This window comes from Prionailurus viverrinus, chromosome C2, assembly GCF_022837055.1.
Source record: "Prionailurus viverrinus isolate Anna chromosome C2, UM_Priviv_1.0, whole genome shotgun sequence".
Classification (NCBI taxonomy): domain Eukaryota; kingdom Metazoa; phylum Chordata; class Mammalia; order Carnivora; family Felidae; genus Prionailurus; species Prionailurus viverrinus.
In genome coordinates, this window is record NC_062569.1 from 152733241 (window position 1) to 152756666 (window position 23426).

Below are 23426 nucleotides of genomic sequence, written 5' to 3' on the forward strand. Positions count from 1 at the left end.
TACTTGATAATGATATTTCGTGTTCTCAAAATACAGATTCCCTTGTGGGGACGAATGCTGCTTGAATCTGAACTTTTCCGTTTCCAACCCTATTTTGGCCTCCGTGTTTAGGAAATATACATTCCAGCTTGTACTTGCAATATGCCTGTGTCATCTTGGCATTTGAATGTGCTGTTGAAAACCCTCAGCATATGCTGTGAATTTCGGAAGTGGATGCCAGCACAGCTGGTTCTGATCTGAATACAAACAAATACAACAGTTTGGTTGGCACTGAAATGTGATGACAGGTGACGATCTTTGGCGAGGTACGGGTCACAAGTGGGCCAATTAAGAATCTGCACCCTCTCCTAGCCTCTAACTTCAAAAACAGACCGTTCATCGAAGATGATCCTACATTTGAAGCCTTCGGGTTGGAGTTAAGGTTCTCCTTTTTAGGATAGGGTTTGACCTCCCTGTGTCATGGGATGAACTGTGTCCCCTCTCCCCAAAATTCACACGTTGGAATCTTAACCCCCAGTATCTCAGAATGTGACTTTTTTTTTTTTTTTTGGAAAAACTTTACAGAGCTGTTTGAGTGAAAGTGACGTTAGGGTAGGTCTAATCCAGTATGACTGGTGTCCTTATAAAGGGAAATCTGGACACAGAGATATGCACAGAGAGAAGACAGGTAAAGAGACCCAGGGATAAGACAGCCGTCTACAAGCCAAGGAGAGAGGTCCGGAACAGATCCGTCCTTCATGGCCCTCGGAAGGAACAAACGCTGCCTGTCACGTGACACGTCGATTTTGGACTTCTGGCCTCCAGATTGTGAGACGGTAAATATCTGTTATCTAAGCCCCCGGTTTGTGGTGTTTGTTACGGCAGCCCTAGGCAACTGATACAGTTTAGATTCGGTGATCCTGCCCTTTGCGGCAGCTAAGATCTTAATGGATTCCATGACCCGTTTAGTTTTTTTCCACTCTTGCAAATAATCCAACGAGATCTAAACTCCACCTTGTGCAGCTGGAAGGATTTCTCGCCAATACAAGTTAATCTTTCAAAGTAGCCACTGCCAAAAAGGTAACTTTGTTAGGGGCAAAACCACCAGCAGTCTCTCACCTGGATTTGCAAGGCGGCTACTTGTTGGTCCGAGAATCTGATAAGGATCTACAACAAAAAGAAAAGAAGTCAAATCCCAGAGACCTTGTCGCGGCTTGGTGTGATGTCACTGCAGGTATGATACCCCCGACTTGTGTTTCCAGGTTTCAGAGTCATTGAATCCCCCACACCAAAGTCGCCCAGCACCACTTCCTGTACTGAATAAGATGTCACGTGGAATCCGAGAGAAGTTTCTTGCCAAAGACCTCTTAAGCTCAGCTCGGGCTTGGGGTTCCCGACACCTGGCTCTCTCCATCCCAGGACATAAACTGGGCAAACATGTGCTATGTCCCCACTGGGTCCGGGGCCACGCCGGCCACGTTGTTCAGCACACTGGCAATATCAACGGTGTTCCGTTGGATATCACCAATCCGCGGTGTTCCGCATGGGGCCGGGCATGAGTGCGGGCTTGCGGCATGTGGCCTGGGGGTAAAATTAAAAGGACTCGTCTGTCACAGAGAAGGGATGTGTGTGCAAGCAGAATGTTCTTTCCATATTTACTGCATAGGTTCAGAAATGTCTTAGCAAAATCTCGAGTTATCCCTACTGAGTAGACTGATAATTTTGGTCCATATTTTATGCATGGAGCCATGATAAACAAGACAAAATCTTGGGGCGCCTGGGTGGCTCAGTCGGTTGAGCGTCCGACTTCAGCTCAGGTCACGATCTCGCGGTCCGTGAGTGCGAGCCCCGCGTCGGGCTCTGGGCTGACGGCTCAGAGCCTGGAGCCTGTTTCGGATCCTGTGTCTCCCTCTCTCTCTGCCCCTCCCCCCGTTCATGCTCTGTCTCTCTCTGTCTCAAAAATAAATAAACGTTAAAAAAAAAATTTAAAGAAGACAAAGTCGCATTAACTTCATTTAGAAGTGACACATTTTAGAAACATGCTGCTAAGCCTACTTCTTTTTCGATGGCCGTCAAGACATTCCCTGAAACATACCTAACTGAGGACGCTGGTCTTCAGTTTTGGGCACTGCGGAAGGAGATGGCTGAGCAGCTGAAAATCCCAAAATAAAAGAGAGAGTTACTTATAACTTCTATCTGACCACTCATCTTTGATGCTGTATTATCATTCCATCGATTAGCTTAGCTATTAACATAATAGTCTTACTCTTAGACTAAGCAGCATTTAATGGCAAGAAAATTTCCTTTCTATAACCCCAATCAAGAAAGAATCCTTGCTCAGGTCATGATGTTGTGGTTGTGAGTTCGAGCCCCGTGTCAGGCTCTGTGCTGACGGCTCAGAGCCTGGAGCCTGCTTCGGAATCTGTGTCTCCCTCTCTCTCTCTGTTCCTCCCCTGTGTGTGCGTGCACTCTCTCTCTCTCTCTCTCAAAAATGAATAAATAAACTTAGAAAAAAAAAGAATCATTGCATCTAAAGATCAAGTTGCTCTTTGCTGCCAAAGGAACAAACATTTTATGCCGATAAAGCGTAGATACCCTGCAGAAATCAGCACGCTACCAATGGTCACCAAATGTCACCAAGGGTCATCTCCTGGTGAGAAGCAGATTCAAGCAACGGGAGCCAACACTGTACCTTTCGACTGGGGGGTGGGGTGGCCGTGACTGGTCCAGGCTGATCTCCTGGGTGGGTCATAAGGTAAATCTGCAAAGACAAATAAAATGACTGAAAGACCAATAATGTAATTTTATAACACATATTTTGTATGCTTTTTTGTTTTGCGTCCGTTAGAATAAATACCGTGGATGAAAATCCAGCAATCCAAAGAAATACCCAACCTGTATCCCATTAGATTTGCGTTTTACTCAGCAATTATCGTTTTGTTCATTTTATCGATCTAACGTTTTCACCCATTGATCTGGAAACTCTCCTTGAGAGATTCTCACAGGGCTTCCTGAGCCTTCTAAGGCAACTTCCTACGACCACAGGTCAAGACCACATAAAGAGTTTCTTATAATCTACTTTGGCCTGCTTCCACCTGGAACTGACCTAAGTTCATCCCTTTGTTACCTTCATGACCCCCTCAGAAGAGAGCTGACAAATCTGATAAGTCTACCAATTCATGCTCGAGGTCGGCCCCTAAATCCCCCAAATGACACTTCTTCCTTGGAAATGAGCATGGCCTTCTCACCCTCTTACTTGCCATCTGCCTCTCTCAGTCACCCCTCATTTCTTTTTATAATCTCACCCAGTTATATATATGTCTTTAAATGTTAATGTTTATTTTCTGAGAGAGAGAGAGAAAGACAGCGCATGAGTGGGGGAGGGGCAGAGAGAGAGGGAGACACAGACTCGGAAGCAGGCTCCAGGCTCCGAGCTGTCAGCACAGGGCCCGATGCGGGAGCTCGAACTCACAAACTGAGAGATCATGACCGGAGCTGAATTCAGACGCCCAACCAGCTGAGCCACCCAGGCCCCATTCACCCAGTCATATTAAATCAGTCGTAACTGTCCAGTTATTTCTCCATGTAAATATCTACTATAGCTCTTTCTCTAAATGAATTTAGAAGTTCTCTAAAAGAACTGCATGCGATCAATCGCAAGACCGGAATAATATTGTTCCCACAACATGTTAACAATGACGGTAAGAGCTTAAGTGAATGCAACGGTTTCTTTGCGTTCATAATGTATTGTCATCTGTCTCATAAATCTTCAGTGCACTTTGCACATACAAAGTTAGTAACTATCCTTCCCATCCTCGGTGCAAGTTATGTTAACGATTATGAAGACTCTAAGTCATTTCAAGGTCCTTTCAAAAACGTATTCCAGAACACGTGCACCTGGGTGGCTCAGTCGGTCAAGCGTTTGACTTCGGCTCAGGTCGTGAACTCACAGGTTCATGAGTTCGAGCCCTGCATCGGGCTCTGTGCCAACAGTGCAGAGCCTGCTTCAGATTCTGTGTCTCCCTCTCTCTCTGCCCCTCCCTTGCTCATGCGCTCTGTCTCTCAAAATAAACACATAAACTTAAAATATACTCCAGAACATCACCATGCGTATCCTTACTAAGTGTGCACACACGAAGTGATTTCTACATGAAACCGTATTATAGAACCACTTCAAAACTATGCCTTCTTGGATTGATGGGTGCTCAGTTCCATGCCATGTGTCATTCTGGGCCAACTGAAAGCCACAGCCAGATACTTGTATTCTGCTGCTGGACATCTGGAAATGGCTATCAAATCTCGCTTGCAGGGCAGGCAATCTAATTTGTTTTAAGCCTCTCTTTAAACAGACTCTTTAACCCTGTTTTAGACTGGTAGTTTGGCGGGTCAATCCTCAAAGGGTCTGCCTATGTTGCAAAAGATGCATCTCTTGGGGCACCTTGGTGGCTCAGTCAAGCGTCTGACTCTTGGCTTCGCCTCGGGTCATGATCTCGTGGTTCTGTGAATTCATGCCTCACGTCGGGCTCTGTGCTGGCAGCACGGAGCCTGCTTGGGGTTCACTCTCTCCCTCTGCCTCTGCCCTTCCCCGACTCGTGCTCTGTCTCTCTCAAAATAAACAAATAAAAGAATAAATAAAAAGATGTGCCTCTTCTTACTTTCATATCCCAAAGAGCATACCACTGAAATGCAATGTGAAATTCAACACAGAGTTGCCTTAATTTATTTGGTCTGTTTGGCTACAAGCACCTCGGCTCGTGTGGTCTGTGAAATGCTACCCTTTATAGCTTTGGTTGAGTAAAAGATAAATTTTTTTTTTAACTCCAGTACTGCTCACCGCTTCTTCTCAGCTGGTATTTTTGCATTTTGGATCATAAGCCGTTCCCACTCGACTCCTCAGATTCTCACTTTTCTGGTGTTGGGGTTGCACATGGGAATTAAATCTGCAGCCGCTATCAATTTACGGCTAAATTTCAACTTAAGTCTCTGGGCGCCCTTCGCACACAGATACCCACCCAGTTGAATTTTGTCTAAAAAAAAAAAAATGGTCAGCCAGAGTTTCAATCTGAGAACTGTCTCAGAAAGAACACTGGACTACTGTACCAGCGCCCAGCCGAATTCAGGAGCAGACAGGCACACGGACAAAGGGGCTTCTGTTGACCAAATGAAAAAAAAAAGCAAGGCAATTGTTGACCAAATGAAAAAAAAAAGCAAGGCAATACCAAAAGGTGTTCTAGATCCCAGGTCTCAAAGGGTGGCCCACGGACCAGCAAGACTGCTAACATCTGGGAGCTGGTTAGGAAGGCAGAATCTCACTCCAGGGCTACTGAGCCAGAATCTGCCTTTTAACGAGGTCCCGGGTGACCTGGGAGCGCACTGAACAATGCCGGAGCGAGCCCGTTCTAGATCATCTCCATTACATGTTTCTAGGCAGGAATCTGTGTTCCCGCAGATAGCAATCTCAGAACCGCTGAGCGTGTCAGGACAAATGAGAAAACGCGTGCGAAGAGTTCTACGCTGGTTACCTTCCCCAGAGAGAATGTGAGCGGAACGAACGGCCGTCGGTCGCTGGTCCGCTACTACGTTAAACATGAAAGTATTGCTCATGTAATGTGACTGGAAAAAAATTAACCACCCCACTAGCAAGAGACAAATATTTTGAAACTCTTTATTCATAAAACCCTTCTCCGGGTCTATAACTGTGTTCTGCCCTCCCCTGAAAATAAGTCAGGACCTTAACAACACGAAGTCTGACTCTAAGCCAAGAATCTGAGCTGTTTATATGAACGATGATTAACATGTTCATAAACATATTGCCACGGAAGATAAGTCGGCTTTTGTTTTCGTTCATGAAATTCTGGTCCAGTGCTTCCTTATCAGCGGCCGCTCACGCGCTGGGGGCACTGAGTTTCCCTCCCCAGGGAGGTGACTCTGGGAAAAGGCTGAATGAAGCCGTACTGATTCAGGAGGACACGCCGGGGCCTCTCCAGCCACCCCAGCTCACAGCACGGCCAGCCCTGGGCATTTCTGCCCTTGGGCTGCTGTAGAAATTCCGACTCCAAGCGCATTTGCTATGTGTCCCTTGGCGATAGCAGGGCACAGAACTTCCACTAAGAACAGATTTTACATGGAATTTCTTCTGGTCACTTCAATGCACCCTCATTCTCTCCTGTACTGGGATCTTCAAGGTAATTAACTCACACACTTGGCACAAGGTCCTGTGTTGGGGAAGGCTGCTTTCTGGCTCTGGTTCTCTTTTTTTCTGCACCAGGCTGTGCGTTTAAAAACTGAAGGTCATAAAAGCCATTCGTGGGCAGCTCAGAGTTAACAAAGAAACGTGTTCTATGCCATGATCCAGGCCAAAAAGCACGACACTAAAAATCGGGAGTTGGACTAGCATTGGGTCCCTCCACACCAGCACCTTGATTTATTTCCTGGGAGCTGGGATCGGTTCTTGATTTGGAAAGAGACTCCTCCTCCCCCCACCCTCTCCCTTCCCTGGGCATCAGTGAATCAAGACAACATATAGATTCTATGCTGCATCCTGCGGGGTGAAGTTCACCAAGTTTTATATTCTGCGTTCATCACGCTTACAGAGGAACAGCCCTCTAGCCTTCACAGTATGCCCACGCGCACTTTATTTTTTAATGAACCAGAACTTGGACCATGCGAGAGCTCATCTTCATTCCGCAGGATCTATGCGGCATTCGCAACGCAGTGTGCAAGGGCCCTGGCTGGGTTGGGTAGGAACAGATGAGATTTGCCTGCTGTCCATGAACCTAGAGGCTAATGCAAAGAGAAAGGCCAAGAGCTACCGCCCAGAACCACCTGATAAACACCTACTTAACGGAAGGAAGTTTGGGAGTCCTCCCTGATATGGCTGAGTCACCCTCTCCTGTATTCCTCCAGACCTTCCTACGGTCTTCTAAGATCCCCCGTCAAAGACATGGAGGCCTGGGAGCGTTGTGCACGGCTTTCTCTCCTGGCTTTGCAGACCTCTGTGGTTACGGTCTAACCAGAGGGAAAGCAGAGGGTGCGTTTCCAGCCGTGAGCCGGGATGCAGACTTTCCACAGGGCCTGACTGAGGAGAACGTGCATTTGCTGCCTTGCCTTGACGGGTGACGTCGAAATGTCACTCAGTTGTGAATGCCAAAGGAGGAGTTGTTCAAGATTCTGAGAAACCCCTGAAGGGCACTGGCTTAAAAGTGAAAGTTAAGGCTGCACGTGCCGGCTCAAGCCTCCAGTGTCTTTGGATAACATCCTAGACGTGCATGATGCTCTGGGGACTGCGTGATGGTGGAGGAGGAGAGACGGGGCTGCACAATGTCCCCCTTGGTGCCCACCATGGCTTTCATATAAACTGCTCCTGGGGCGCCTGGGTGGCGCAGTCGGTTAAGCGTCCGACTTCAGCCAGGTCACGATCTCGCGGTCCAGGAGTTCGAGCCCCGCGTCAGGCTCTGGGCTGATGGCTCGGAGCCTGGGCCTGTTTCCGATTCTGTGTCTCCCTCTCTCTCTGCCCCTCCCCTGTTCATGCTCTGTCTCTCTCTGTCCGAAAAATAAATAAACGTTGAAAAAAAATTTTTTTAAAAAAATAAACTGCTCCTGACATGCCGCAGGGGGTCAAAAACCAGCTTGCAAGTCTCAGTGGGTCAGACCTATGTCTTTTATGTCACTTGAGACCTCAAAGGGCCATGGCTCCCGAAGGCACGTGTTCAGCAAGGAAGGAAGGTACTTGCAACCCAAGAAACACATGAAGCACCCTAAAATCGTGATCATCAAAAACAGAATGTAAAATGACACGCCTACGTGCAAACACTTTTTACGAGTAGGAGAGAGACGGATCTAAATGCTAAGTCAACAAAGAGATCACGAAGGAGGGTGCATTTTGAATCAGGAACATTTGGGAAAAGCGAATAGAAGCCAGCCTGGGAAGAGAAGGGAGAGACATGGACAAAGCAGTAACATGCCCACGTGTGGTCGTCTGGGAGGTCACCAGCCTCGGCCAAATGTGGGGTTAGATTGCAATGACACAGCGACTTGATGGGGTAAGCAGTTGGGGGACCCGGAAGAAGTGACCCATTTGGGAAGGAAGGCCAGGAGGAAGAAAGGAAAAGGGAGATTGGGGTCAGCAGCCCCGGGGGTGGGTTACACAGGGCAGAAAAGAGAGGAGGCAGGGAGGGACAGGAAGCATGGGGGAGGGGACTGGGCACGCGTGGGTGGAGGAAGCCCCCTGTTCCCATGGCTGGGGGGTTACAGAAATGGAGCGGCCGTGAAGGTCATGGCGGAGCAAACCAGGAGTGCAGGGGAACGGGAACTCGGGTCTCTATTCTCAAGGGCCCCAGGGCCTCTTCCCAGGGGGGAGTCAGCCATCACCTCTTCTGCCGGCATCAGACACTTCCGAGCCCAGGAACACAGCTGGATCCCAGCCGGTCTGGGAACCGCCGTGCAGCACCTGTTTCCCCAGGGCCAGTGCCAGATTTCCACCTGCACCCCTTTCCGACTTTCCGACTCACAAGTGCATCCTTCAAGGTCCATCCCTGCGTCCACCTAAGCGGAGAAGCAACTCTCCTCTCCAAGGTCAAACCCCTGGATAGTTCAGCAAAGAGCTCCGGCGTGTTCAGCCTGATTCAACTTCCTTATAGCGCATATACGAGCATCTGTATCTCCCTGGACAGTCACAGGAGGGGTCGTCAAAACAGGTATTTTTGCTACAGACTTGAGTCTCAGAAACATACTCTGCTGGGGTGGAGCTAGGGAAGTGTGATCTCCTGCGGGTCACGCACAAATCACGGCCCCAAGGAAGAGCGTGGCCAGAGCGCGGAGGCGTGTCCCAGCCTTCACTTCCCAGCTACTCCCCATGCCCCCTGCCCCCCCCACACACCTGGAAAGCTGAATCTTCCAAATCTACTGTATCTCCAGATGCGAATACAGAAAAAGGAGTTCCAGGATCCACTGTTCTACGTACTAGCAAGCGACTAGCCAGCTGGTCTGACCACTGGGCTGTAACCAACGGATTTGGTCAACGTCGTGACCTTTCGACAAAACCCCAAGCCCAGCTCACAATCCCTGGATTTTGCGACTCAGGGAGACGCGTCCATGAGGCAGCTTCAAACAAACAAACCAGCAAAAGCAAGCAAACAAACCGTGGCCCGCCGCTTCCCGGAAAGCTCTTCTTCTTTTAAGGATGGATGGAAATGGATTTTAAATGCTCACAAAACCGTTGTGGTCTTCCTATATTTCCCCATGTTCTCCCAAGGATGCATTTATCAGAGGTGAACGGTGGGTTTCTTCAGGCCCAGTCCAGGTCATTCTAGACCCTGAATCTGATCCACAAGTAAATGGCCTGTGAAGTCTCCACCATGACAGAGGGAACGAAGCACTTTAGCTAAACCTTTCCACCGTGTTCCCCAGGGAGAGGGGCGCAAATCCTTCCTCTGAGGTCAGAGAGGAGGGAATGGCCAACCTCAAGGCTCTGTGGCATTACAGGACAGCGTTAGGGTGGCAACAGCTCTGAGAAGCTTCTTCACCCATGCTATTGAGCTCCGGACTGGAAAGAAATGACCGTGCCAAACTTAATGCCCTGGACCAATCCAAATGGAGTCTTATGTAGTCTGGGTGTGGGACAGAGGCCAAAGGGCGACAGCTTGGGTCTAGGAACGCATGAGTCCAGAGGCATGAATGACGATGGAAAAACCAGCCCCCTACCCTGAACCGCCATTTCCTCAGCTGGCGGGCTGGCGTGTTATGGGTGCAAGTCCTGGGGAGGGGACTGAGGTCTGAGCCACGCTGCTCCTGATCTGAAATGCCCTCCCCCTCCTTCCCCACCTGGCACACATCTAATCCTCCTGTGGCGGGTGGCCCTTCCTCTGGAGAGCGTCCTTCCCGCTCTCACGGAAGGTACGTTTGCAACCGCGGCTGGTCCTACAGCCTCTGCCATCAAAGATGATGCCTCTACTCCTTCAGGTTAGAGTCTCAGGGGCGTGTCTGCTCTATGTTGCCAGCCCTTGAGGTCCGACACTTATGTGTGAGTCTATCTCTGGCTCTAGGCGGCTCTACCGCGACATCTAGAACTTCAGGCAAAGCCCGGATGTGTGCCTGTGAGCTGGTTTCCGTCGTCCCCTCCGCGGCTGACGCCCAGGAGGCGCTCCGTGGACATCGTGGAATGAACAGGCCAGCCTTCTGCAGACAGGAAGCTTTCTGAAGTCTGGCCCAGAATGTAACACTGTGCTTGTCATTACTAAGCACTTGGTGATATTTATTCTTTCACGAATGACATGAAAATCAATTACCTAGAGCAATCAGGAAAGACATAAAGAGTCCGATGTAAATATCCCCTATGGCATGCTTCTGCTCTGAATCGCTGGCTCTCGTGACATGCCGAGAGTTCATCACTAACACTATGGGGACGCCTCGTGCTTCGTGTGCTCCCCCGAGGACGCGCATCCTTTTGTCGCCTGGCGCGCGGGCGGGTGCTTTTCCGCCAGGCTTCCAGGGTGCCAACTTTGCCCATCTGCCTTTCAGAGCAGCTAGTTAAGGGGGGCCGATCTGCTTTGAATTCTGCGGTCAAGGACCTGAAGTGTGATCTCTGAATGAAACGGTCTGATGGAATCTGGGCTCCAGATTCACAGGGGCAGAACAAGACTGCTCAGGACTCCCTTCAGACCCAGGATCCGCGCCCTCTGACTCTGGTGACTTAGGTCACGGATCTCACGGGACATCCCAGGATGTCTCTGCAGGGACAGATCACACAGGGGTGTTTTTCGTACCTGGCCTAGTTGTAATTCTTTGCGTGGCCTCAGGATATACTGAAGTATTTGGGAAAATAAAAGCTGCACCCCCTGCAGACAAAAGGAAAGACAAAACATGTGAAGGTCTTTTGTTGTGGCTGTTGATCTCCTGCAACCAAATCAACTTTGCCCTGTGACACCAAAGGGAGGGGACCCCCTGGAGCCGGCCATCTGGGACTCCCAGGGGGTGGGTGGGGAGGGGGGAAGGGATAAGCAAACGGGGACAGAAACTGATTCCGACTATGGAAATAGATGTCAGGCTATACTGCGTCCCATTTGTCAGAAAGTGTCCCGTGTTTTGATGGTATGGCTTCTTACTGAAGCGCATCTGTGTGTCCCCTATCACCCCCAACCATCTCACTTTATAAAAAAAAAAAATTCTATGGTGCGTATTTTCAATTATAAGTTGCATAAAAATCCAGAGAAACATTTTACAGAGCCCTTGGAAAACAGTCCCAAAGAATTACAAATATTTTTTTTTTGCCAAAGAATGTATGGATCTTATTAAAAATAAATCCACATTTCTCTTCAAATGCATGTTTCCCCTTCTCTGCCTCAATCCACTGCCCATGTTGTGAGCAGGAAAAAAAAAATCCCCCTCTGCATTTCAGTCCATTTGGAATCGGTCCTCCCGTTCTTCGATTGCTTCTACGTTTAACAGTAACACTAGTAACAAAAGCAGAGCGTTCTCGAAACTTTCACTCACTGTTATAAATTTTCTAAACAACCGTGAAATGATCAGAAAATGTGTCGCTCAAGGGGGTTCTTAAGAGGGGGAAATCACTCGGCCTAAGTTATTTGTTATTTTCTGGCCACAAGGTCATTAGTAGGCTGACGTGTGTAACCTACAGTGCAAAAGCATACGACTGACTCCAAGCTTTTTTTTTTTTTTTTTTCACTTTCAATGAAAAGCACAATGTCCTGAATCTGGAGGACCAAGATAAAGGAGCCATCTATCTCACTGTAATACCCAAACCGGGACTCGCTCACGTTACGCATTTTGGGGACACGGCTGTACTTCCGTGTGAGGCTGGCCACGAATCGGCTTCTTTGCCGACGATGGGGTTACCCAAGCCTTGATGGTTCCCGCCCCGGCCTGAGTGGTGGCAGAAGGGCCCTGCCGGCTGACACAGTGGGGTGAGCAGCCTGTGGCCAGGCTTCGGCAGCCGTCTCTATCAGGAGGCAGACGGCGGATGCCAGCCGCGGACACGTTCATCCGCAGAAAGCCAGCCTCGACCATGAGGGGAATGGGAAGGTTAGCGGGGATGAAGCATCCTGTTCAACTCGACTAGACTCAGGCCATAAATAAACAGATAAAATGCAGAATCTGTGGTTAAAGACGGGATAGCAGGGATTGGGTTAGTAACCGATTTCATATCCTCCAAAATACAACACAGTCTCCCTTTCAGCCCCAAGCTCCCAAAAAGTGACGAATAAGCTTTCTTTCCTCCTGCCCTTTGCAAACGTCCAGAGTCTGTGCAAGAAGATTAAAGTCAGGATGAGTCAAATGGCCTAAGACTTTTCCTAAAAGGAAAAAATAAAACTCCTGATTGTCCTAGTACACGTTCCTTTGCGAATAAAAAAGAAATAAAAAGAACCCCAAGGGCCCCCTTTATATCTAACATGCTTTTAGTTTCTGCAGTCAGCACAGCGGCAGATTGTAATCCAGCAAAAGAGAGGTAAGGCAACAGCTAAGGGCTAATTCTGCGCCTCTCCTGGTCGAAAGAAGTCCTTTGATGGTCCAGGGGGTGGGGAGTGCTCAGAAACCAAAATGGGCGCCCCCTGCCGGCCGGCTCTGGTACTTCAGCAAGAGCCTCCTGCATATCAAGAACCCCTGGAGCATCCCTTCTGTTCTGCCTTCCTGATGCCCTGACCGGCCCGCCATCCACCTTGAAAGCGTGCAGTCTGTGGACAAGGCTTTGCGCGTGTCCTGTGGGGAAGGGGCAGGCCCAGCATTACCTGTGTTTCTAGCATGCATTAACCGTGGAGAGTTTTGTAAGGCTTTATCAACATCATCTGAAGTCAAATGTGGAAGAGGCGCTACAAAACAAAACAAAAGCGACATCAAAATGAAAAAAAAAGAGAGAGAGAGAGAGAGAGAATTACCCTCCTTAAAAAAAAAAAGAAGAAGAAGAAGAAAGAAAGAAAGAAAGAAAGAAGAACACCTCCCCACCCCCACCCTACTTTCCTGAGCGGCTCGGAAATCTCTCCATGGCCCTGCGGCTGGTTAGCGTGTTAAAACCTAGGTGGGCCCATATTTAATTCGGGGAACAAGTGATCGGGATGCCAGGCAAAGCATTTACACCGGAGTCCACACCCAGCCCCCTGCTGCGCTATTTCCCTCTCCTGCCAACCATGCTTGGTGTCTGAAAAATTAAACCATACAGCAAACCGGGTGAGTTCATGCCTCCAATCGCCAATATGCCATTCCCACTCTGTCAGGTGAAGCCACATGTCATGATACGACCTGGAAACTTCTCTCACTCTGTGCTCAGGTGGGACCGGGAGGGGGCTTGGTTTAGCTTTAGGGAGGATGAGCCCCGTAATTCCCATCGGGGGCCTTTCCGTCTGTTTCCGTTTTAGTGTGGGACACCACGGGGACTCAATAATGTGTGACCAGAGGAAGCTCTGCTCCCCTCTGCCATGTGATCCTCTTGGTGGAGGTGACCCGGGGGGAGGCAGCTGAAGCCTCGTGTGACCCCTCCGGCTTCTGGGAAAAGCGCTTGACCGCTTGTCACACGTGTACCTAGATCGTGGCCTCGTAAGCGTTTGGTTCTCCCAGATCCTAAGTGAGAACTGGGTTAGGGCGGGAAGAAGCTGTCACAGACTGGACTGGACCCCCTCAGCTCGGGTTGGCAAGAACCCGCACCCCAGTGAGCTCCGTCCCGACCCTCTTACTCTCTCTGAGGTAGTGCAGGTGGGAGAGAAGGATGTCAGCGTTGTAGCTCGGGGTGAGCCTCTGGAAGTCGTCCTTGGTCATCTTGCACAGCTCCTTCCCGTCGATGTTCTGGAACAGCAAGATGTCGACGTCCGGAAGCCCATACTCTTTCACTGCCCACTCCAGCCACTGCCGGACGTGGTCCGTACTCCACAGTGTCGGATCTGAAAGGGGTTGGGACAGAAGCAATCGGCTAGTCGGCTCCCGAAGATGCATTCCCAGGGCAGAGCCACATCCCAGGCAGGGCCCCCGCCAGCCACGGCTTCCCGGAGGGGCCCCTTCCCCGCTGTTCTAGAAGACAGGCTTCCAAACAGGCGCGGTGCCCTGTCAGAAGCAAGTGTCTTGGGGGAAAGACAAAAACAAAAAAACAAAAAAACACACACACAAAAAAGCCATCTGAGTCACGCCCAGAAATCGCTGCCTTTAAAGTGAATCGTTCTGGAACACCACTGGCCCCTCGTGGCTCAGATCATCTGAAGTTTCACGTAGGCACCAGGCTTTTTTATTATTCATTTTTGTCACTTAGTTTCATTTTTATTTATTTATTTACAAATGAAAAAATCATGGAAATTTTCTTTCCTTAGGGAACTGTTGGCATCGAGAGCTCAGAACACAAATCAGGAAGATGCTCATCACCGTCCGTCACGCAAAAAAAGCATTCGTACAAAATACTGAAAAATACTGACCGCAAAACTGGAAGTCAAGCCTAGGTGAACGAAAACCCTAGTGCCTCCCGTGGGCTGGTGTTTCTTTTTTTTATTATTGTTTTTCTTAATGTTTATTTTTGAGAGACAGGGAGAGAGAGAGCACGAGCAAAACAGGGGTGGGGCAAAGAGAGACAGAGACAGAATCTGAAGCAGGCTCCAGGCTCTGAGCTGTCAGCACAGAGCCCGACACAGGGGGCTCAAACTCACGACCTGAGCCTAAGTCGGTGCTTAACCAAAATGAGCCACCGGGCACCCCATATGGGTTGGTATTTCATTAAAAAAAATTTTTTTTTAAGTTTATTTATTTTTGAGAGACAGAGAGAGAGCATGAGCAGGGGAGAGGCAGAGAGAGAATGAGAGGGAGACACAGAATCCGAAGCGGGCTCCAGGCTCTGAGCTGTCAGCACAGTGCTCGACGCGGGGCTCGAAGTCACAGACTGTGAGATCATGACCTGAGCCGAAGTCGGACGCTTAACCGACTGGACCCCCCAGGCGCCCCTGGGTCGGTATTTCCAAGAGAGAGCGGTTGGTTTCCTGCTTTTCCTGCAGAGAGTTTGATTTTGCACCTATCAGGCACCTGCAGGAGTAGGGGACTGGCTGGGGGACCTTCTCACCGCACAGCTACGGCACACAAACACCCCACCTCAGGCAGGCAGTGCCATCCCACTCCACTGCCACATATGGGAGGGGACCTGGGTAGAGTCCCAGAGGGCACAGCCAGTGGGACGGCCACTGTATTATCCCCAGTGGAAATACAGCCAGGAGCACCCCACACAAACAGCCTGGGCAGAGGGATATTTAGGGCACCCGAATACCGGCAGGTAGGAGGGGCACCTGGGTGGCTCAGTCAGTGAAGCGTCTGACTGCTCCTTGGGTCATGATCTTGCAGTTTGTGAGTTCGAGCCCCACATCGGGCTCTGCACTGGCGGATTTTCTCTTCCTCTCCCTCTCTCTGCCCCTTCCCACTTGCATGCAAACTTTCTCTCTCTCTCTCTCTCTCTCTCAAAATAAATAAACAAACTTAAGAAAAAAATACTTGCACATGGGAGACACCCAGGCAGGGAGCAGGAGCCCAGAGTTCGAATCCCAGGGTCCCTCAACTCACTGCAACCCCCAGAGACTGTATCCCCTTCCCGCATCTGTTTTTACATGTAAAACGAGAGCCTTGACCTTGGTTCTGTGGACAGGCCCTTAGAGGTCAGGCGTGCTGCGATGCTCTGGTCATAATGAGTGAGAATCTGGTGTAGGGATAAGTCATCCTTTGGAATCACTTCGTAGCTAATAGCTTTAGAACTTCGGTCTTACTAACGTTTCAGGCTACTCAAGAGTCGGACATGGTGTGTGCCCTTGGAAGAGGTTTTAAGTTTACAGAAGTAAACAGCAGTAACAGTGAGAGGCTTCCAGACAATCCTACCACCAGAGCCTCCTCCCTCTCGCCCGCTTCCTCTCTGCTTTCTATTTTTCGTCTCTCCCTCCTTCTGTCTCCCCCACCCTCCTCCCATCCACACTCTAATATTTCTTTTTTTATTCACTTAATTAAAAAAATTTTTTTAATCTTTATTTATCTTTGAGAGAGAGAGACAGGGAGAGAGAGAGAGAGCATGAGCAGGGGAGGGGCAGAGAGAGAGAGAGAGAGAGAGAGAGAGGGAGACACGGAATCAGAAGCAGGCTCCAGGCTCTGAGCTGTCAACACAGAACCCAATGCGGGGCTCGAACTCACAGACCACAAGATCATGACCTGAGATGAAGTCGGACACTTAACCCACTGAGCCACCCAGGCGCCCCAAGCTTATTCACTTATTTTGAGAGAGAGAGAGACAGAGAGAGACAGAGAGAGAGAGAGAGAGAGAGAGAGAGAGAGAGACAGAGAGCATGAGCAGGGGAGGGGCAGAGAGAGGGAGGGAGAGAATCCCAAGCAGGCTCCAGGCTCCAATTCTGGGCTTGAACTCACCATGAGATCATGACATGAGCAGAAACCAAGAGTCGAACACCCAACAGGTGGCCCTTTCGTATCTTTTTTTAATTGAAAGAAATGACTTCAAATCCAATGGAATCCACCTCCGAGCTTCCCCCGCCTCAACACCCCCGAAGCAACCACCATTCTGAGCTTGGTGCCCATCATCCCTACGTATACTTGAATACTTTTACCCTTTCAACTATGTGTGTTGGTTGTGCTTTTATTTTTTTTTTAATTTTTATTTTAATGTTTATTTATAATTTTGGAGAAAGAGAGAGAGACAGAGCTCCAGCAGGGGAGCAGCAGAGAGAGAGGGAGACACGGAATCCGAAGCAGGCTCCAGGCTCCGAGCCGTCAGCACAGAGTCCCACACGGGGCTCGAACCCACGCACTGTGAGATCATGACCCGAGCCGAGGTCGGACGCTCAACCCACCGAGCCACCCAGGCCTCCGGTGCGGTTTGTGCTTTTAAACTTCACGTGAACGGTATCTGATTTGCTCTGGGCACCCACCAGTGTATTTTCAAGATGTGTCCAAGTTAATCCACATGGGAGTATTCAATCGTGTCAACTAAGCAGCTCTCGGGCCCCCTCACAGGCGTGGACACAATTCACTTTTCCATGAACACTCGAGCTCCTGTGCCCACCCCGCACATGTGAAGGAATCGGCACTGGTCCACAGCCCTGGCTCTACATTGGAATCAAACGGAGATGGGGGCCCGAGCCTGGTCTCGCCCACGGAGATTCTAACTTCATCCTGCTGGAGGGCAGCCTGGGCATCGGAACTGTTAAAAGCTCCCCAGGTAATTCTTAAGCTCAGCTGAGGTTCAGACCATCACCCCCAGGGGCCTCGCTGCTCCAAGTGTGGAGCAGAGTCTCGGGCGCCCCTCCCCACCTACATTTCCACCAGTTCTCGAGATGATCCGAGTACAGGTTAAGTGTGGGAAGGGCCAGCCTAAAGGGGGCACCTAGATGTGGAATTGCTGGGTTGTGGGGCATGTACATGCTCAGTTTTTCCGGCCGCTATCAGATCTCAACCAGTTTTGTAACACTCACGCTCTCAACCAGCAATCAGCGCACAGAATCTGAAAACCAAGGAGAGCTCTGTGTCAACGAGAGCATCACCTACAAAACCTGAAATGACAGGAAGGTGTGTACCTTCCTCTGTAACCCAAACACACGGGACCGCTTCGGTCATCTGCGAAAACTGAGTGCGTACACAGAAGGGTAACTTTGTCCACCAGGAAAGTTCAGATGGCTCGTCGCCACCGGGTCAGGGTTTTACCTTCAGGGATAAAAATGGCCAAAACCCCAGACTGCTTTTATAGAAGGTCTTCCTTCTTCTTCTTTTTTCTCATGGCCCTGTCATAATTCCTCGTTATGCAGAGCTGGATCGCATTTAATGATCCGCAACTCAAGCCCTCATCCCCCTCGGTTCTGTGCAACTCACACGGAAGGTCCTGCCGTCTGCTGTCCCACCCTTTGTGTTTTTATTTTGTCATGTTCTGCTTTTAACAACCCAGAAGGACTATTTTGGTGGGGGGGGGGGGAGTAGCAACTTCCTAGAAATCAGTTCATTCTGGGAATGCATTTTCTTCTCTTAATGGTATAACCAGATATTTAAAAAATGATATATAAGTATCTTCCTGCAAGTCCCTGGGTTCATGTTAAAATAGTGAAATGACACCTTAGGAAGACAGCCAAAAAAGAGAAGTCTCGTTTCTCTGTGGTCCCTCGCCACAGAGATTGGTTTCCCTCGCTAAGCCCAGATTATTCAACTTTCCTTTCAGGGACTCACGGGCGAGACCCCAGAGACCAATTCTTTGACCTGTATTGTTCTTATTTCCAACGTTCTCACTTTTGGTTGGTGAAACGGCTGTTTTCTTCTACCGCTGGCGTGACTATAAATTGCTACCGCCTTTGCAATGAACAATTCGGCGATACGTTTGAGATGTCCTTAAAAAACTGTGTGCATCGTCTCTGAACTAAAAAATTCCACTTCTAGAAATTTATCATAAGGAAATAATAGAGGATGTGCGCAATGATTTATTTTCAAGGATGTTCTTTGTAGTGTTGTTTATAATAGCATAACATTGGAAACACCCTAAATGTCCAACCGAAAGAAAACGAGTTAAGTTGCAGTACATTTAGGGATGTTTCTGTGATGTTTGAAAACTAAAATGATACCGCAGAATATATCGATATGAAAACGTGCTCAAAGTGAATTAAATTGAAAAGTCTGAAAACATTATTGAAGCACAATTATACTTTGTGAAGAAATGTAAATACATTCATGGAAAGAATATGGGAGAGCTATGCAGAAATATGTCAACTGCCATCTCTGGAGAACAAGTGATGGGGATTTTTAGATTTTTTTTCTCTTTCACCAAACTGCATTTTCTCTTATTTCTCCAATAAACATGTAGTACTTAGGTTAAAAAAGTGCTTATAAAGACGTATTCTGCTCTGTTTCAAAATCAAAACAAGATCTTACAAAGGATTTACATATATGCATATTTGTTAAGGTGTTTTTATAAAACTTTCAACGGTGTAAGATTTTAATCTCCCTTTCTTCTACAGTTGGTGAATGGGTATCTTTTTCATTTGAAAAGAATAAAGATATCCAAACTTGCGTTACTCCCGTATCTTTTTGAGAATGGATCTCCACGTCCCTGTCTTATACGTTTATAAGCGAAGAACGTGAAAAACCAAATATGGTCATCTGATAGAATAAATGAGGATGTTCCTTTCTGACCTATCCTTGGGGCGCCATTATTCCAGACCTACTCTGGAGGTGTCATAACAGAGAACCCTTTTCAAGGGACAAGGCCAATCTCCTCAACACGAAGCACAGGACACTTAGTTCGCTGGGTCCCGATGTCTTCATAGGTGTTATTCTCAACCATTCCCCATTCTGTCTTCCTACAGCCACACACGCCCCATGCCTGTGCCCAAACACCACCCACTGCCTGCAGGACCAGCCCCTTCTTGTCCCCTTACCTACACTCACCACCTGCTTTGGCCATCTGTCCTCAATGCTCTTGAGGGGTAAGCGCTTGTCACGACCCTCTGGGTAGGGAGGTGACGTCAAGACTGCAAGCCCACTCCCTGCACCAATGACAGCGCCCCAGTGAGCCCCACCCACCCCAGCTACCCCGGCCCAGCATGGATGCTACAGCAGTAGGTCGCGTTTTGGAGAGTTCAAGTCAATGTGTTGGGTCCCAGCTCACCCTTCGACGCCATAGAGAGCCCAGTAGCGTCTCTTGGGTATCCTCCATGGTTCATGGTATGTCAGCAAAGTTTTCTTCTTCTGTCCCACCCTGCCGTCACTGAAGGAGGCTCACGAGGTCCCACGAGATTCAAGAGACCTTACCTCCTTCTCCGATTCCCCACTATGCATGTGAAGGAGAAAGGGGAGGGGGTCAGAGAATGAACCCCAGCCAAGGTATCGCCTTTGCCCGTGTTTAGGTGTGCCATCTCACACCTTCCACCTCCAGAGAGCAGCCAGGCTCAGAACCCATCACCTAACCTCATGATGGAGCCTGCTTTTCCTCTTCCATAAAACAACACGCAGAATCCAAGGACCTAAGGCATGACTCCCATAGGACAAGGACTAAGATTAAGTAAACTCACCTAAGAGTTACTGAGCATTTGCTACACACGAGTATGGGTTCAGAGGCGGCCAGGAGAAAGAGACGCCAAGGAAAAACATAAACTTTTCACCAGAAGGGCTTGGCTTGAGCCTGGGTTAATGAAAAGGATTTGACAGAATTAAGGTGACAGAGAAGAGAAGCCCTTTAATTTAGGAGAGCAGCATAAGCCCGGCTTCATAGCTGCAGAGGCATGAAACACCAGAGGTGCTGAGAGAGAAGGGAGAAACCAGGGGTGGCTACAGCGGAGGGTTTCAGAGGGCACACACAAATGGAGGAGGATGGATATGAACGTTGGGGGTCCGATCACAGGGAGCCTTAAACGTCTTGCTAAGAAGGCTGGACTTGATGGTCCAGGAATTTCCGAGCCACTGAAAACGTCTGAGGCATCGAATCATAATCACATCGAGTACCCCAAACTTGGTGGTCAAATAAAAGGCTCTTGGGGGGTTCCGATTCAACCATCTACTAGATGTAAATGTTAACCTCTCTGGAAATCATTTCCTTCTTCTGTGGGTAATTAAGTGAAATGTCAGGGGAGTAGAAAAGTAAAGGAGATAATGAATGTGAAAGCACTCTGCCAACAGTAACATACTGCGGAGAAAGAATGCATCCACACGTTGGATTTCGCATCATAAACTGCGGAGATGAAATAAACAATCTATTATCGCAGGAGCAGCCTCTTCCTTTAAACGCAGAGGTCTGATTTATCGCTTTATTTTGAGAAGCTTTTGGAGGTGCTTTCTGTCAGATGAATTATGAACCACTGAAGATAAGTTGTTTGGTTTTCAGCCTCCAGTCCAATTGTTTTGAAAACATCTGTGTCACCAGCCCACATTTCACGGACATCAAAATGGTAAGCCCCCATAGTCCAAGGGAGGTCAGGAGTTGCACCCTTTAAATTACTGCTGGGGCGGGGGGAGTGGCGAGCAGTGCGTGGGTGGAGGGCTGAACTTATTTTTACATTTCCCTGAAACTGTTTTCTGACCTAGTAGAGTTCCAGGCTGCCAGGAAAATATTAAGTAGATATTTAAATCAGTTTGTGAAACAGAATACCTCATGCAGGCAAACATCCTGTTTCAGCCCCCCCACCCCCTGCCAGAGGAATGAATAAAAGTAAGGTTAAGCAAGAGTCAAACTGGTGAAAATATAAGCCCCGAGTGACATTTTTCTTGAACAATACCAGCGTAAGATATTGGCTTTCAGATTTTAAAAAAAAAAAAAAAAAAGGACCAAAAACATAAAATGTATCTCCAAGCCATATCACAACCCTATGAAATCTTTGTTTATAAAACCCAGCCCTGGGCAAGTCTGCCAGTCTGCTGTCCGAGACACTCAGAAGCCTGCAAAAATAAGACTTAACATTTCGTTTCCTTGTAGGGGGAGGCTTTACATTTACAAAGCAGGCTCAATAGAACTGGCCTCCCTTCGGGCTTCACTGTATCACAGGTTGAAATTTGAACACAAAAAGCCTATACCCGAGGCTGTTTCTGAACCTTTTAATTTCCTAATTCATAGATGAGGCTCAGTCACCGTTTTGATAGCTATTGATTTCTAATTTTTTGTTTTAAATTAGTGAATTAGCCAGCGAATGAGGTCTATATGACACCAATTTTCTTTTATTCTTTTATTCCAGTCGTTCTTTTTTGGTGGCCTATAGTGTATGGTCAATTTCTACAAATATCCCTGGAGAGTTTACAAAGAATGTATATTCTCTAATTGTTACATGTAGGTTTCTATAAATAACCATTGGGTCAAAATTGGTAACATATACCTAATTTTTATGTCATTGATCGGTCAACTGCTGCAAAAGGCAAATTGAAATCTCTCACCAAAAGTGGATCTTTTTCTCCTTGCAGTTCTTTATGTATTTGGAGCCTACGTTATTATGTACATACAAGTTCATCACTGTTATATGGTTTTCATGAACGTAACCTTTTTTGATTATGTATTAACCCTCAATTATCTCCAATAATGCTTTCTGCTTTCTATTTCCACGTTTGTCATGTGTGTTTTGCTTAGAATTTGGCTAGCACATTTTATTCCATCTGTCTGCTGTCATTCTTTCTTTGTGTTAGATGTTTTTATAAAGAGCACTTAACTGACTTTGCAGTGTTTTTTATTTATTTTTTATTTAAATTTTTTAAATATAATTTATTGTCAAATTGGCTATCATCCTTTCTCTTTTGGTTTGGCTGCTTAACATTCTAGTTTTATTTCTTTACTTGTGAATCTTTAAACAAAATCTAAATTTAATCACCAAATACATCCTTTTCCCAAAGAAAGCAAGGAATTTAGAAGTCTCGAACTCTCATCATCCATCCCTAATCTTATATGATGATGTTGCCCAATGTTTTCATCCTACCCTGTTGTTGTACTGCCTACTTAGAAGGCTGTTATCATTTTACAGCCATTTCTCTTTAGATCTATTCTTATATTAACCAATTTCATTGCTCCCATTTTCTTCTTATCTCACTCTTTCATCCAGGATCCATTTTCTTTGTTTATTAAATCTTTTGTTATTTCCTGAAGTGAGGGTCAGTTAGCAACATACTCTGACCCTTTGTTTGAAAGTATCTTTATTTCCCCCTCAATTTACATAATGAATCAGAATGCACTCTTAATGTAGTTTTCAACATATTCCTCTTAAGCTTATTTTAAAGTCATGATTTTAAAGGACCCATTGGCTTCACCAAACTACTAAGCGAGTTTATGGCAGAAAAAAAGAAAAAGTGAAGAGCCCAGAAGATAGCTACTTTTATCTCTTCAAATATTTCATATCTTCTGTTCTTTTTATTCCCTCCTTGCTGGAATGTCTATTAGATCTGCACAGCACATTCTCATGAGCCCCTTCCCTGCCCTTGACCTTCTCTCCTATGTCCCCTCTCTTCATCACTGTGATGGGCTCTGAAAACAACTGCAAGTCTGCTTTCGTTAATTCACTCTTTGGCTTTTTCAGGTCAGCTGCTTAACCCTTCTACTGAGTTTCTGATACCTTGGAATCCTTTTTTTGTGTTTCTAGGAGTCTTCATGCTTCTTCAAAATCATCTGTTCTTTTCCATAACGTCTTTTCCATAACCTCTTTTGGGTTCCTTCTTTTGTGTATTTAACCACTTTAAAATCTACTTACTTTATATTCTCAATCCCATACTTGAATTATCTAACGTCCTTGAGGGTCCGTGGTCTCTGCTGAATCTTGGTCTAGGTAGATTGTTTCTTCCTCTTTTTGTAATTTGGAGTTACAGAGTCATCTTCAACACATGTTCTTCTGCAGGAATTCTGTAAATTTTGGACTGAAGACATGTCTTTCCAGGAAGAGTTCACGGGTGCTTCCGCCAGGTGTCTGAGGTTATCATTAGTCCATGACCACTTTTCATTGCTTAATTCCTCAGCCTGGGGTTGCTGGAAAACA

General features: G+C 47.6%; 1 protein-coding gene across 5 annotated transcripts in view; it reads right to left on the reverse strand.

The window, feature by feature from the left end:
• The window catches only part of ERG (ETS transcription factor ERG), a 250015-nt gene that overhangs the window by 8685 nt on the left and 217904 nt on the right, over window positions 1-23426 (reverse strand). For 3 of the 5 annotated variants that reach the window (XM_047875268.1, XM_047875269.1, XM_047875271.1), the window contains 6 exons: window positions 13662-13865; window positions 12723-12803; window positions 10743-10814; window positions 2672-2740; window positions 2075-2131; window positions 1099-1146 (listed from right to left, as the gene is read on the reverse strand). In XM_047875268.1, the coding sequence (XP_047731224.1) occupies window positions 1099-1146; window positions 2075-2131; window positions 2672-2740; window positions 10743-10814; window positions 12723-12803; window positions 13662-13865 (531 nt within the window). The remainder of the gene's footprint in view (window positions 1-1098; window positions 1147-2074; window positions 2132-2671; window positions 2741-10742; window positions 10815-12722; window positions 12804-13661; window positions 13866-23426) is intronic. The other 2 variants (XM_047875270.1, XM_047875272.1) reach the window with 2 other exon arrangements.